Source organism: Bos indicus, chromosome 2 (genome assembly GCF_029378745.1).
Source record: "Bos indicus isolate NIAB-ARS_2022 breed Sahiwal x Tharparkar chromosome 2, NIAB-ARS_B.indTharparkar_mat_pri_1.0, whole genome shotgun sequence".
In the NCBI taxonomy this organism is placed as follows: Eukaryota; Metazoa; Chordata; class Mammalia; order Artiodactyla; family Bovidae; genus Bos; species Bos indicus.
In genome coordinates this window covers 18,076,499-18,090,303 of record NC_091761.1, presented here as the reverse complement: position 1 = coordinate 18,090,303, position 13,805 = coordinate 18,076,499, and the positions used below count along the sequence as shown (strand labels likewise).

Sequence of the window (13,805 nt, the reverse complement as noted above, 5' to 3'; positions counted from 1 at the left end):
TCAAACTCCATGACATGCTGGTGTGTTACTGGAGGCGGCAGTGCCACTGCTCTCTCTTGTTGGGGCACAATGTCCACTTGTGCAAAGCTCTTTGCTTCCCCTATGATGTTCACAGCATGGCACATGTACTCTCCCCCATCTCCATTTTGAATGCTAGCAATTTCCAAAGAGCACACGTTACCCACCCTTTCTATTTTGATTCTTTCATCTGGCTCCAGCAAAGATTTATTTCGATACCATTTCACGCCGGGAACTGGAAGGCCCTCAACTTCAACAATGAAGCCCAAGGTTGTATTTTCATATATCTTCCTTTTGGTCAGCGGTTCAATAAAAGATGGAGGCATCTCATTGTCTTTGGGTTCAACGGCTTCACTGGGTGTGCCAAAGGAATCAGAACGCCATAATTCATAGACTGAGCTTCTGTCTTCTGTAGGTGTGTGGAATTGTTCACTTGACAGACTGTCCTCGCTTCCTAGCTCTGATGGGTGCCTTTTAAAGTTTTCAGTGGGGTTTGGTCCTCCAGTAGGAATAGAGTATTGTTCAGCTGTTTTCCCTCCTAAAGGGGTGGAGTATCTCTCGAGGGTCTCTCCTGGGGGTGTGGAGTATCTCTCGAGGGTCTCTCCTGGGGGTGTGGAGTATCTCTCGAGGGTCTCTCCTGGGGGTGTGGAGTATCTCTCTAGGGTCTCTCCTGGGGGTGTGGAGTACCTCTCTAAGGCCTCCCCAGGAGGTGTGGAATATCTCTCTAGTGTCTCTCCTGGGGGTGTGGAATATCTTTCTGCTACCTCGCCTTCAGAAGGTGTTGAGTACCTGTCAGTAGTTTCCTCTAGAGCTGTGGTTCTTTCAGTAGTCTTATCCCCTAAATCTCTTGAGGATTTTTTAGTTGTATCTAAAGGAGGAAAATACAGATCAGGAGACTTTGGAGTTTCAAAATGTTCAACAGAGGATGGTGGGGTATAAAACTGATCTAGCTCAGAGATTTCTTCACTGCTGACACTTCCCACATCAATGGAAATATCAGATTCAGGAGAAAATGGGCGTCCCAGGGACTCCTGTTGTTGGCTGTAATACTCATACACAGTGTTGAAAGTTACTTCTTCCACCTCCATTGATGTGACTGAGTCAGTCTGAACACGTTCTGCCTTGTGCCTGGTGTCTTTAGTTTCAGGAACTTCATGTTTTCCAGCAGCAAGTAAGTACTGTGTCAGGGAAGTCTCGGATTCCGTCACCTCCGTTGTATGCGCCTCATCCAACTTAGGAGGGTTTTCAGAAAAACAAGTTTCTACCTTTTCTCTTTCAGTGGTGGAGAAAGAAGTTTCATCCTGTACTTGAATTTCTTCACCACATTTTTCTTTTTCAGGGGCATCCGTTTCTTCCCTCACTTGTCCATTTGGATGCTGCTGTTCCTCAGTCGCCAGGAAGGGAAAGCGCTGACTGAAGGGCACTTTCCTGTGCAGTGCGTCTGCTTCCTGAACATCACCTGTGTGGTCTCCCAGAATTCCAGTGGTATAGGCCTCTGTGCCTCCATCTTGCTTTTGAAATGATGTCAACTCTGGTTCCAAGGTATGTTCTTCTTCCGTTTCACAAATCTTTAAAAGCTTTTCCTCACTTGCAGCTTTTTTCAAATGTGAGATGAAACTCCCATCTCCATTTTTCTCAGATGTATCAGTTTCTCCTGCATCAGCAGATGAGCTCTGAAGTAGGGTACATGATTCACTATAGATCTCTTCAGAAAAAGTTTTAAGAGAAATATCAGTATTTAAAATTTCTAAATTTTGTTCCTGTGTATGTTTTTCCAAATAAAAGGCATTTTCATCACTGCCACTTTTCTCCCTCAGAGTCCTATCTGAAAACTCCTTACTGGAAGAAATCTCTGGATTTGCAAGTATGTTACTTTGCACGCTTTGAGAGGTATCCTGTGTATCAGATTGTATGGTTTCAGGGCTAGGAACTCCCTCTTTATATGGTGTTGTTTGCTCTTGACTAGGATTTTGCCCTTGAAACTCCTTAGCTGGGTCTCCTAAATGAGAATATATTTGTTTCAGATCAAATACAAGGTTCTCAGCATTGGCTGCTTCAGAAGCAGGATGCTGGGTTTGAAAATAAGTTTCTTCTGGTTGATCACCATGTAATCTTACTTCTTGAAATTTTACATCTGCAGTTTCTATTTGAGCATGAAATTGCTTAAGGTCAAATGTAACAGGTGCTTCATATTCAGCCCTTTCAGAAGCTGCAGATTGATCTGTAAGAGCTATTTCCTTCTGTTGTCCCCTTTCTTGTAATTCAGACTCCTTATGAGTTTGAGAAGAAAGTAGCTTTAAACTCATTGCAGTATTAGACGAATCCTGTTCAGTGTTTGGAGACATTTCCTCTGCCTCATGCACATTTGTGTGTAGGTTACTTGGTCTTGATTTTCTTTGTCTTAATGGAAAGTCTTTGTCACCAAGCTTCTTTTGAGGAGGATTCACAAATGGTTTCTTGGTAGATCTTTTTTCTAGAACACCTTTTTCTACCTGTTGTAACTTTTCAAATGCGATGACTCTATGCCTCACCTTTTTTCCTGGGGAGTATCTCTCTTCACCAAAGGGTTCTTCACATACAATGATAGATGATTCTTTTGTATTGTAACCATCAGAACGTCTCTCAGAGGGGATATTTGATAAATAGTCAGTCTGGGCATATTCTTGCACGTTTTCCCTCTCCGGTCCACTGAATTTTTCAAAATAATTTCTTACTTCTTTTCTATTTTTAACTTCACTGAAATCATCACCAAATGGATAAACAGTCCCCTCTGCTTGCTGTGGCTTTGATTTTTCATTTATGTGTTCCTCTTCCCCTTCATCTTGCCATTGTATGAGTTCAGCTCGGAGAGGCTGGTTGATTCTTAAGGATCTAGAAGTGCACTGCATAAATCTGGGCAGTTTTTCTCTAGAAGATGTACAAGAAACGTGGACTTTCTGCTCTATCTGTTCAACTGTCTCAGGGCTTTGAAAATACTCTCTTACAGAATATTCTTTTATATTGGATTGGGGAGTAAAAGAACCAGTTGGATAATCATAAAAATGTGCCCTTACAGATTCTCCCTGAATGTGTTGTTCTTTGGAATATCTGGCATAAATTCCACCCATATTTTCTAATTGACTATATTCCCTGTCAGTGACAGGTTCCACTGTTAGGTCTGAAACACTCTCAACCGTGCCTGAATTGTTTTCAGCGATGCATCTATAATTCCCAGAATCTTGAGAATTGACATCATTAATATATAGCCTGTAGCAACAATTAATTTCTTCAAACTGAAACTTCCGGTTCTGCCTTAACAGGACTCCATTGTGGAACCACGTCACCGCTGGTTTAGGCTCACCAGACAGTAAACATTCAAGGACTATGGAATCCCCTTCTCTACACCTGGCATGTTGTGGCATTTCCTGCAACACTTCTGGTGGCTCGTTAGTAATGTCAGAAGAGAATACGAACTTGTGTTTTGGTGAGCGAGTCGCCTCATCCTGAGGCGTTGCCTTAGGTTCTGACTCCTCCAGTTGAAACAAGTCTCTTGACTCTCTATCCTGTTCTGGGGTAGGAGTAGCTGCCGTTATCTGAATTTCTACAGGAAAGGAAAGCAAATCTGTGTCTTCAGAGGGAGGAACTGGTGCATTAGTTTTTAACATATGGAGGTTTGTTTGGCCCTCTTGTCTTAGAGAAGGAGGGATGCCTTTTGCTTGGTCAAACACCAACATCAGTTCCTCTTCCTCATCAGTATAGTCTTGCAACACTGGGACCCTATATGCTTCCACATCATGCCTTTGTTTTGACTTCACTTTAAGTACACTCGTTGTTTTTACCGTTCCGTATTGGTTAAATAGCACACAGGTAATGAAACCTTCATTTTGAGGAAGAACAGAAGAAAAGGTTAATACTGAATAGTTTTCGAAGGTCTGAGTGATAAAGCCTTGATTATGTGGGATTGGTATATCATTGTTATACCATGTTACTATGGGTTGAGGGTATCCTTGAAAATGACACACAAATTCACAGCTGTCACCTTCATAAACTTCTTGAGATTCTATTTCTTGAAGAAACGAAGGTGGGCAATGTTGCAGACGTTTTTGGAAAGGATTTTCAAAATATCTTGTGGCTTTTTCTTCCTGTTCAGTTTCAAATTCATCACCTTTAACAGACGTGGAGTGTTGTAACTCTCTCACATCATCTTTTCTTATTTCAGTATCTAATGCTTCACTTTCTTGGATATTTACAATTGAGCCAAAAGATTCACCAGTGTATGGTGTAGTAACTTGAGACTCCTTTTCAGGGGTCTCAAATATTTCCTCATTCTTACTTACATTCATGGTATCTTCAGATGACTCTACAGTTTTGGTTTGGGTCATAATGGCTTCAAGTTGTTCTCCTGCTTGGGTAGTCTCATTTACTACACTCTTACTGTATAAATGTTCTCTTGATAGACTTTCTCTCAGAAATGCCTCTTGGCTCATTCTCATTTCAGTCTGGAGAATTTCCTCATTGACAGCAGTTTGAAAGGTTGTGGGAGCTTCTCCAGATTCCACATTTTGATCCATTAAATTAGGAAGGACCTGCAGATCCTGGACAGTGCCCTCGGTTGGATTATCTACCTCTTCCCTATCGTCAGCTAGAGCAGGCATAGAACTGCTTTTTATTTCCTCTCTAGAGAACAGAACATCCTTATCACTATCTTCACTTCTCAGAGTTCTTGAACTTATTTCAGATGATGTGTCTAACAGAGATAATTTCTTTTTCTCCATCAACATTCTTCTAGCCTCCCGTAAACGGTGCAACTTCATCTTGGTCTCTTCGTCCAAGAAACTTTCGCCTACATTAAGCCATCCCCTTATGTCAGACTTACTTTCTAAATATTCTTCCTCATACATTAAATCTGTTTTCCTGCCAGGGCACACTGTCTTAAAGTGTATAGTTCGCATCATTCCCTGTTGTTCCACGTCTTGCTTCTTATTAAAGGGAGAACCAGTAAACCTCAGGTCAACCTTCAACCTCCCTTCTCTCCTTTCAGCTAAAGCTGCCACATTTCCATGCGTCTGTTCTACCCTTTTCAGAAATTCTAAATATTTCTCATCTTGCCCTTTTTGAATTACAAGCAATGATGCAGTTGATTCAGCAGAGCCTTCACTATTAATTGCTAATAATCTGTAACTTCCGGAATCTCGGTCTTGAACACTTTTAACCTCTAAGCTGGAAGAGTGATGATGTAAATCACTCTCTGTTTTTATGACCCGTCGAAGCCCTGTTGCGATAGGTCGATTGTTTTGAAACCAAGTCATTTTGGGAGTTGGACAGGCAATTAATTTACATGTAAAAACAACAGGTTCACCCTCAAAAACATATTTAAATCTAAGTTTTTGGGTAAAAGAAGGCTTGAAATATTCTGGCCAGGAGCTTGTTGATGATATTCTACTCGCGTATCTTTTAGCAGCCATGGAGCTGTGGTCTCTGTCTTCAGAATCTGAGAAGGCATCGCGGGTCTCTCTTTCTGAATGCTCAGATTCTTCCTCAGAGGATGACTCTAAAAGAAGAGTTCAATTAGAAAACATTTTACTATTTTCCACAGTATCTGAAAAAGTTGAAAATAAATGAAATTGCGAAATAGAAAATGAAATAAAGTGCATGCTACAGATTCTCACAAATCCATAAAAAAAAATTCACTCACCATATTTGTTCGAATAAACGCAACACCATGCTCTGTTTAAAAGATTCTGACACGAAAATCGTTCGTTGTCTGGTCTTTTCTTCAAACTGCTGAAATTTCTTCTTGAACAAGCAAAAATGCATTTCAAAATAACATGTTCCTGTACATATTTGTTTTGAGAGCAGGAAAACTTTGTTCTTTTGATGGCTAAGGGGAAAATCTTACCTGACTTGCAGAGAGTGGAATAAACGCCCTTTCTGATCCTTTTGATTATAGATTAAATTATTATTTTTTTTGGAGAATTAACTATTTAAGAAATATATATGAGAACTACGACCATAAATAATTAGCTAAAATAAAATAAAATGAGAAGGCGTTTATTCGAACTAATACAGCCATAAAGTCACGATGTTATGCAAAGAAAAGCAGGCAATAAGGATCACGTAAGGCAGCTATCTGCAAGCCAGTGTAAGAGACATATCAATGTTAAAATGATGTCTGCACATGAAGTGTGAACCAGAATGGGGATGTAACATTTTCACACATCCTAAACAAATAAGCATTTCAATTATGATTCATTCATGACATTGCATTCTGAGAATGACAGCTAGGTTATTATCTATTGTTCAATTTAATTCACTGTGATTTTGAAGACAAACTTCTACTTATGATTTCATGCATTAAGATGAAAACCTTTTCTAATACACGCTATTGAAAATGTCTGCAAACAAGAAGTTGAATATGGCTGATAAATTTTAAATACAAAGTTTAAATTACCATAAAAAAATGACTGTGAAATGCATGTAACCATCAGCATATTAAACCAGGCATGCGACATAGTAATATATACTCTAAGAGATATATTTGTACATCTATGTCATTTTTCCTCAATAATACTAACAGAAGGAAGCTCAAGGATTTTATTAATCCTTCAGAATTTCTATTTAAATCTCACATTCAATGTAACAATACCTTTCATCTCCATCTCAATCTGCTCATGCAACATTGCTTCAGGAGCTAGAATGGAAAAACAGGAGGTTTTCATGATTAATTCCATATACTTTCTGCCTCAATTCATGATTCATATAATTACACTTTTCTCTTTATTATAATAATAGAAAACTACATACCCCAAATGCACCCCTCAAAATCCATGCCAAACAAATCAATGAGCTGGTAAGGTACATGATGATGACAGAAAGATTTTATAACATTTTTATTTTAGGTTCTCTGGTGAAATTTCCACTTTTAGTTCCACAATTCCCCATGCCTTTTACATGCATTGAGAAAAGCAGTCCATAAACGATAGGAATATTTCTTTTAATTGTCTTATTGACTGAATACTTGCTAAGAGACAAATATCACATTTAGAAGAAACATGCATTTTCTAATTTGCCACTTTTAACTCAGCTTTCCTTAAAGAATTCAGTGTTTCCTACTAGTAAAAACTCTTTTGATTTGAAACCACCTTTAAAACGTGATGCAAAGTCCGATTATATATTAAAGAGCAAAACAGAGAGTCGTCAGCTCAAAGTTGCTTTTATTATATAAGGAAAAGTCACAGCCTTTAGACACAATCATCTTGGGGTGGCTTCTGGAGGAAGCAGATATCCAGGTACCGCTCTCATTCTTCTGTCTGCATGACACAAGTCCGCAGGTCTGCTGCCCTGGCTTCTCAGTTCCTTGTGGACTCTGGCATAAAGTTACTGACAAATGTGATGTTTTCTTTGATGATGCTCTCTTTATTTCATGGGTTGTTTTAATTTGGGGCTCTTTGAGTGTTTTAATACTTTTAGTGTCTGAACCAAGGGTAATTTTGTAAATGCTTGGATTTGCGATACTTTTGCTAGGTAAGAATAAAGTTTGGGAAAGGAATAAATTAGCTGTGTTTGTAAAATGTATGCAGAATTTAGAGGAGATGGAATGTCGTTAGGATGAGAGAGAAAGCAGCATGTTAGTCTCAAAACTGATATTTATCTATGCTTACTATGCACATGAGAACTCTACCCAAACAGACTTATGGGGGTTCACATTCCTACCTGACTTTCGTGGCTAACTCAGTAGCCTATATAAAGTCATTAGGGCAAAATAGAAGATGACCAGATAAAGACTGGCTCATATTGGATAATTAGATAACTGTGCCTGATCCTTTATTCTTCATACACTTAAAATGGCTTATCTCTTAATTTTCTTAAATACGGCAGTCTGGACTTGCCAAGGGGGAAAAAATGCTCATGTGCCAAGAACATTTTAATAATATAATCTGCTGGAACTGAGTGAATTGGAAATTCCAAGGCAAAAATGTCCAGTTCAAATCCACTCTGGGAACATAGTGATCAAGCACTGTCATAGGGCACTATGTTCTTTAGGAAGCAAGTTGAAAGGCCTACATTGCTCTCATCTCCAAAACACAGCCAGCTCCCAATTATTTTATTGTAGGAATGGTCCCAGTTGTCACCTACATGGCTTGTAGACAACATATCCAGGTAGATAGTTACCTGTCTGATGACTGTGTGGGTTGACTTTCAGGATGGTGGAATTTTCTACCTAATTTTCATCTAATTTGCATAATTAGACCTCAGTTCTTGAACTATTCCTTTCTTAGGCTTTGAAAATTAATCAGAAACAGCTATAGACCCAAACTGTCAGATGAAGAAAGAAAAAAAAATCCTCCTTCTGATGAGTGAGGATTGCAGATACTTTAAGTGAGTTAATTAATCTGTTTCAAAATGCAGCACAAAGATGGCCACGCACATAGCACTCTGTTGCCCCCCGTTCAGTTCTAACCCCTCAAAAATAGCATGGCTGGATCGGGGAAGAACTAAAGGGCACAGCTCCACAGACTCCTGGAGATGTCCCAACTTCTTCCCCCCACTTTCCTCCATGGGATTCAGTGAAGGTCCTTTGCCTGCAGACACACAGCACAGGATTCGAGTACATGAAGAATACTTTTCTCACTTCATTAATAGTGAAGAAGACAATCCAAGGATGAAAGGAAGACATTATCCTCTGCGCAGATAAATACATTCATGTCCTTCTAGACACAGTGGTGAGTCAAGCACAATAACAACAAAAATAGTATCTTGCTATGAGATAATTCTACAATTCTGCAAGGAGCTGAGATTGTAAAGCAGCAGCATTGGTTGAGAAATGTCTAAAGATTACTCATTTTGGTCCAGACAATGTCAGACACAGTAATAAATACTCAATAAAAACTCAATGCTCTATATACCTTAAACTACTTTGGTACACTTCCTAGGTGGTATGTTTGGTAAACATTTGAAAAAATGGCACCTATGAAACAAATCTTAACTTCCTGAACTCAGATTTGAAAGTTAAGCTTCCGTGAATCTAGAGTGGAAAGTTACATGTTCGTAAGTTTAGCCAATGAGTTGGTTGACTTTCATAAGTCATTTATGAATAGAGTGCTAATTTAAGGGTGTTTTAATTAATACATTCATCGATACAATTTGCATGATGGAAAAGCTGTGTGAAGTGATGAGGATGAAATGAACCAAGTCAGAGCTAAAAATCCAATAGCCATCTTGCTGACATTGTCTTCTCTCCATACTCATTGTGTACAATGCAGCTGTACAATCCTTGGTCTACCAGCTGAACATTACATGTGGTAAGAGACTGAATATTTCCATTTTGTGACTGCTTCACTCTCTTATATTCCTTTAGCTTCATAAATCCAGGTTATATCAACAGAAGACTCATCTTCTAAAACACAGAGGAATTGAGTCACGTCACCACACTTTACAGAGAGGTCCTGAAGATGTAGGATTATCTTTGGCACTTCACCCATTGTCTCTTCAGCACTTTTCTCAGATAACTCAGTGCTTTCTGTGATTTGTGAAAGGGATGCAGCCTGGTGCAACTGTACATCTTCAACGGATGCAGCTGTGTGGGTGGAACTTTGAGATATACTTTCAAAAACCTGCAATTCATATTCATATGATGATCCTTGAAATGACTTCATTTCACTCTGCAATATTCTGCCAGTCCTGCCTTGTGAAAGAGTGGCTCTGCCACTGCCTGGGACTTGGGGGACACTTACATCTCTCCCAGAACTTTGCCTAGCTAGGGCTTGCACTGTATGCTAAGTGACAAGAAAAAGAAAAGAATATTAAGATCTAAGCTTCATCACTTGGCTAGGTTAATAAAATAAAATGGCATGGAAGATGAAGATGAAAGGCATCACTGTCGCTCAGAAGCAGCCTGCCAGATGCAGTGTGCTCCAGGGTGTCAGGATTACACAAAAGAGAGTTCATTCCCAGTGATGCAGTGCTGAATGGATGACGGGGGCTCGCGCAGATGCCGTGAAGTATCTGCTTCCTTCCTTCTGTTGTCATTGCAGCTTCCCAGAGTGATATAAGCACTCTTTTTTCCTGACTCTATTTGGGATATCGTTTGTCCTCCCTCCCCCATATACTTTATCAACAATAGGTAGCAAATAGATCTTTAATGATGCAATGATGAGATATTGCTTAGAAAAGTAAAAACGTCAAGCAAATTTGATGCCTGCATGCTAAACAGCTTCAGTTGTGTTCAACTCTGTGTGACCCTGTGCACTATAGCCCACCAGGCTCCTCTGTCCATGGGATTCTGCAGGCAAGAATACTGGAGTGGGGTGCCATGCCATCCTCCGGGGGATCTTCCCCCAAAATAACTAGTGTAATGCCCTGAACACATACTTCAGTGAGATTTCAAGTATACTGGTTAAACCATAATTGAGGACTTAGGGGGAACTGTTAGTAAATGATGGACCAGCCACCATATGCACTGAGACACACAGCAGAGACTCTCATTAGTAACAGTGGGAGAAGCAGGGATGCAGCAGGTCAAAGTCTTTGAAGCAAGCTGGGCTTCCTTTACCTTTTGGAGTCACTGTGAGTGTAGCTGCACAAGTGGCTTCCCCAGCGCTATTGGCTGCTTTGCAACAGTATTGCCCGGCATGCTCAGAGTAAGCATCAACTATAAGCATTAAAGCCAAGCCTGTGGACTCCTCAAAGTAGAAAACTACATCTTTTGTTGGTAGAATTGATTGTTGGTTATGAAACCACTGGATTTCTGGCTTGGGAATGCCAGAAACCCTGGCATGAAATCTGACTGTCTCCCCGCTGTGCACCCTGAGGCTGGATAGAGGCTGGATGAAGATGGGCTTTTGGCCAAGGGGCTCCTTCTTAAATGAAACTGATGAAGAGATATGCCATTGAGAGTTGGATGTAACTTCTCCAAGTGTGCTAAATCCTGAAAAGAAGCATGCCAACCTTTAATGTCGTGCATACCCTGCATTGAAACCAGAACTCATTAGGGTGCAAATTTCAGTGCGGACTAGAATCCAATCCAATCTTGATGCCTTATCAACATATGCCACTATTGATTCAAAATCACACAAGTTCCCTTCCATTCTCCAGACACGCTGGGGCATAAACAGTCTAAGGAATTTCATACATTGTTCATGAAGGCAGTAGCAGAGTATGCAATTCAGGTTAGATATTCTTGTTTTCTGTTATTTTTTCCCCCTCCGGGTGTAAGACCAGCTCTTATTTTTGGTAAACCACATTACACTGTTTACTAAAAAAACCCTCTGGCTATCAAAATGAAGTTTTTAAAATTGAGGAAAAAAGTGAGAGCTGCCCTAACTCTTCATGTATTTGTATATGCTTACTATTACAGAGACTAAGGACTTTGCTGGTGGTCCAGTGGTTAGGAGTCCACCTTCCAATGCAGGGGACCTGGGTTTAATCCCTGGTCCGGGAACTAAGGTCCCACATGCTGTGTGTCACAACCACAGGGCTGAAGTGCCACAACCAGAAGCCCTCGCGCCTCAACAAAGACCCAGCGAGTCGCAACTAAGACCCAATGCAGCCAAAAACAAATACATTCGAAAAAATATTAGAGACTAAATTGCTCAGGAAAAATAGTCTGACTGTATAAAAATACTATCTCATTTTGAATCAAAGCGCCCTCCCTTGCCCAGATACTGAGGAAGTATTTCTAAATGCAATTTAAGAGCCCCAAGTTATAGAAGAATGTTAAACCATCTCACAACTGAGCCTCTCAATCCTCACGCATTCTTTGAATGATGGCAAAACACATCCAGCTGATGTACAGACCCGAACTCATCCACAGTAGCTTCTGGGAAATCAGAATTTTGTCAATACCACGGTGGGATAGGAACACTCTTACACTGGAAAACTTCTTTTTAAAAATGTTCATGCTCACCAGATGAGAAAACAAATCTACCCAATTCTTTAGCATATGTTTCTCCCCATTCTGATACATGCTGCTTAGGAAGCATGAAAGCTGGTAATGAGAGCAATACATTAAAAAATACTATGGAGACAAAGCAGGGCGAAATAAAAAATGATACGCTCTGTGATTCATAATGAGAGGGGTAACTGAAAAGCGAGAACATTGCATGTAACAGGGAAACAATTAGTTGCATTAACAGAAAGGTAGGACTGATGACGATTTACACGAAATCCTTAGTGATTGTTACCCACATTGTAAGATGAGGTCTATGTTTCAATGTGGCTCTTAAAACTGTTTTGCCATACCTTCCAGTCTCAGAGTGGCTGTGCTTGAGACTTGACCTACAGCATTGCTGGCCACAAAAGTATAAATTCCTTCGTCTTCTGGAAAAGCTTCAGCAACTTCCAACTGGTAAGTGTCTTCAAACTGAGTCATTTTAAAGAACCGAGATGGCTTGATTTTCTTGTCTTTGCTGTACCAAGACACTTTTAGATCTGTAACACAAAAGGAAAAGGATCTTTAAATTACCCAAAGTGGGTGTTTTTATTTACCTGCAAACACAAAATGGACTATATAGCTGACTAATGTTATATTTATCTAAATAATATGATACTTTTCTTTTGGGCATGCCACATCTGATCGTACATGATTTCTTGTCATTTTAAAGAAGGAAACATGATTTTAGAGAAATCCAGCTTATAGATGGGTTAGAATGTTTGAAATTTTACAATTTTAGTTATATTCTTTGTAATTATTTGCATGTCGTGCGATGGAAGCAAAGATGAGATTTTTACACATTTGGTGACTTTGAGAGAAAGCCTGTCCTGAGAAATAGTGACCTCTCAAGGTGACCGAGACTGTGGTTGCCTACTGAGACAGGAAATGAGGAAAATCTGCTTAGGGAGAAAGAGCCATCAAAATTAGAGCTGAAACGATCAACACTCCATAAGGTCTAAAAGAGATACCACTGAAGGCTGAAGAAAAAAACCTCCACTATTTTGTTACCAATGGGCAAGCATTGGAAGGTCTCAACTCATCAGAAAATAATTTTTAAAACTGAAAGAAAGATTCATGAAATTTGGGCATCTTAGATAAATGTGGCTTTTTTCAAAGTAGCAGTAATAATAAATAATAATATAACTAGCTATTTCCACACAGGATTTGAACCATCTTAATATGATAGAAAATAAAAACCCAAACCAAGGATAAAATAATATATGCTGTTATAGTTTAAGGTGATGTGTACTTTTAAAATAAATTAGTACCCTTTCATTAAAGCAATGACCTTGTAAGTCAAATGTAGATTCAAATTCAGTTACTTGTTTTAAAAGCCAAAATCAAAAGCATCTTCTTTTTGCAATGTGGTCATTATGTTACTTCCTTATCTCAATATGATCCATGGGGATCTTCCAACAGTCCAATCATTTAGCGTTTGCTTGCATTCTTGCCTAACTACTAGTTTATGATGGTTTCCCCCACTTTATAAACAAGTGCCCCTTTTAAAGAAACAAATCTTTCCACTTCCTTAGGTAGCAAGGTGAGATGGGAAATGGTATCCTGACAATACAATTTATAAGCCATGTGACCTTAGACATGCAAGCTACTCTCTGAATAAGTCTTCTGATTTGTAAAATAAGAAGCATAATAATTCATAGGCTATAAAATTGCTGTGTGAATTCCATGACACATAGAGGAAAGGGCTTTATAAACAATACGCACCGTCAGTCATTAAAGCAAGAATAGCTAACCTCACAAGGGATCAGCAATACCTTCAACAACTTGCCAAAAAAACAGGGTCATAGGATATAAAAGTAATATTATCACATAGGATGTAAAAGTCATCCTACAAACACTTGGATTGTTTAGTCCTCAA

General features: G+C 39.4%; 1 protein-coding gene across 50 annotated transcripts in view; it reads right to left on the bottom strand.

Moving 5' to 3' along the window:
* TTN (titin) overlaps positions 1 to 13,805 on the bottom strand; it is a 276,354-nt gene that overhangs the window by 214,786 nt on the left and 47,763 nt on the right. For all 50 annotated transcript variants that reach the window (XM_070798610.1, XM_070798811.1, XM_070798618.1 and 47 more), the window contains 2 exons: positions 12,238 to 12,426; positions 6,644 to 6,688 (listed from right to left, as the gene is read on the bottom strand). In XM_070798610.1, the coding sequence (XP_070654711.1) occupies positions 6,644 to 6,688; positions 12,238 to 12,426 (234 nt within the window). The remainder of the gene's footprint in view (positions 1 to 6,643; positions 6,689 to 12,237; positions 12,427 to 13,805) is intronic.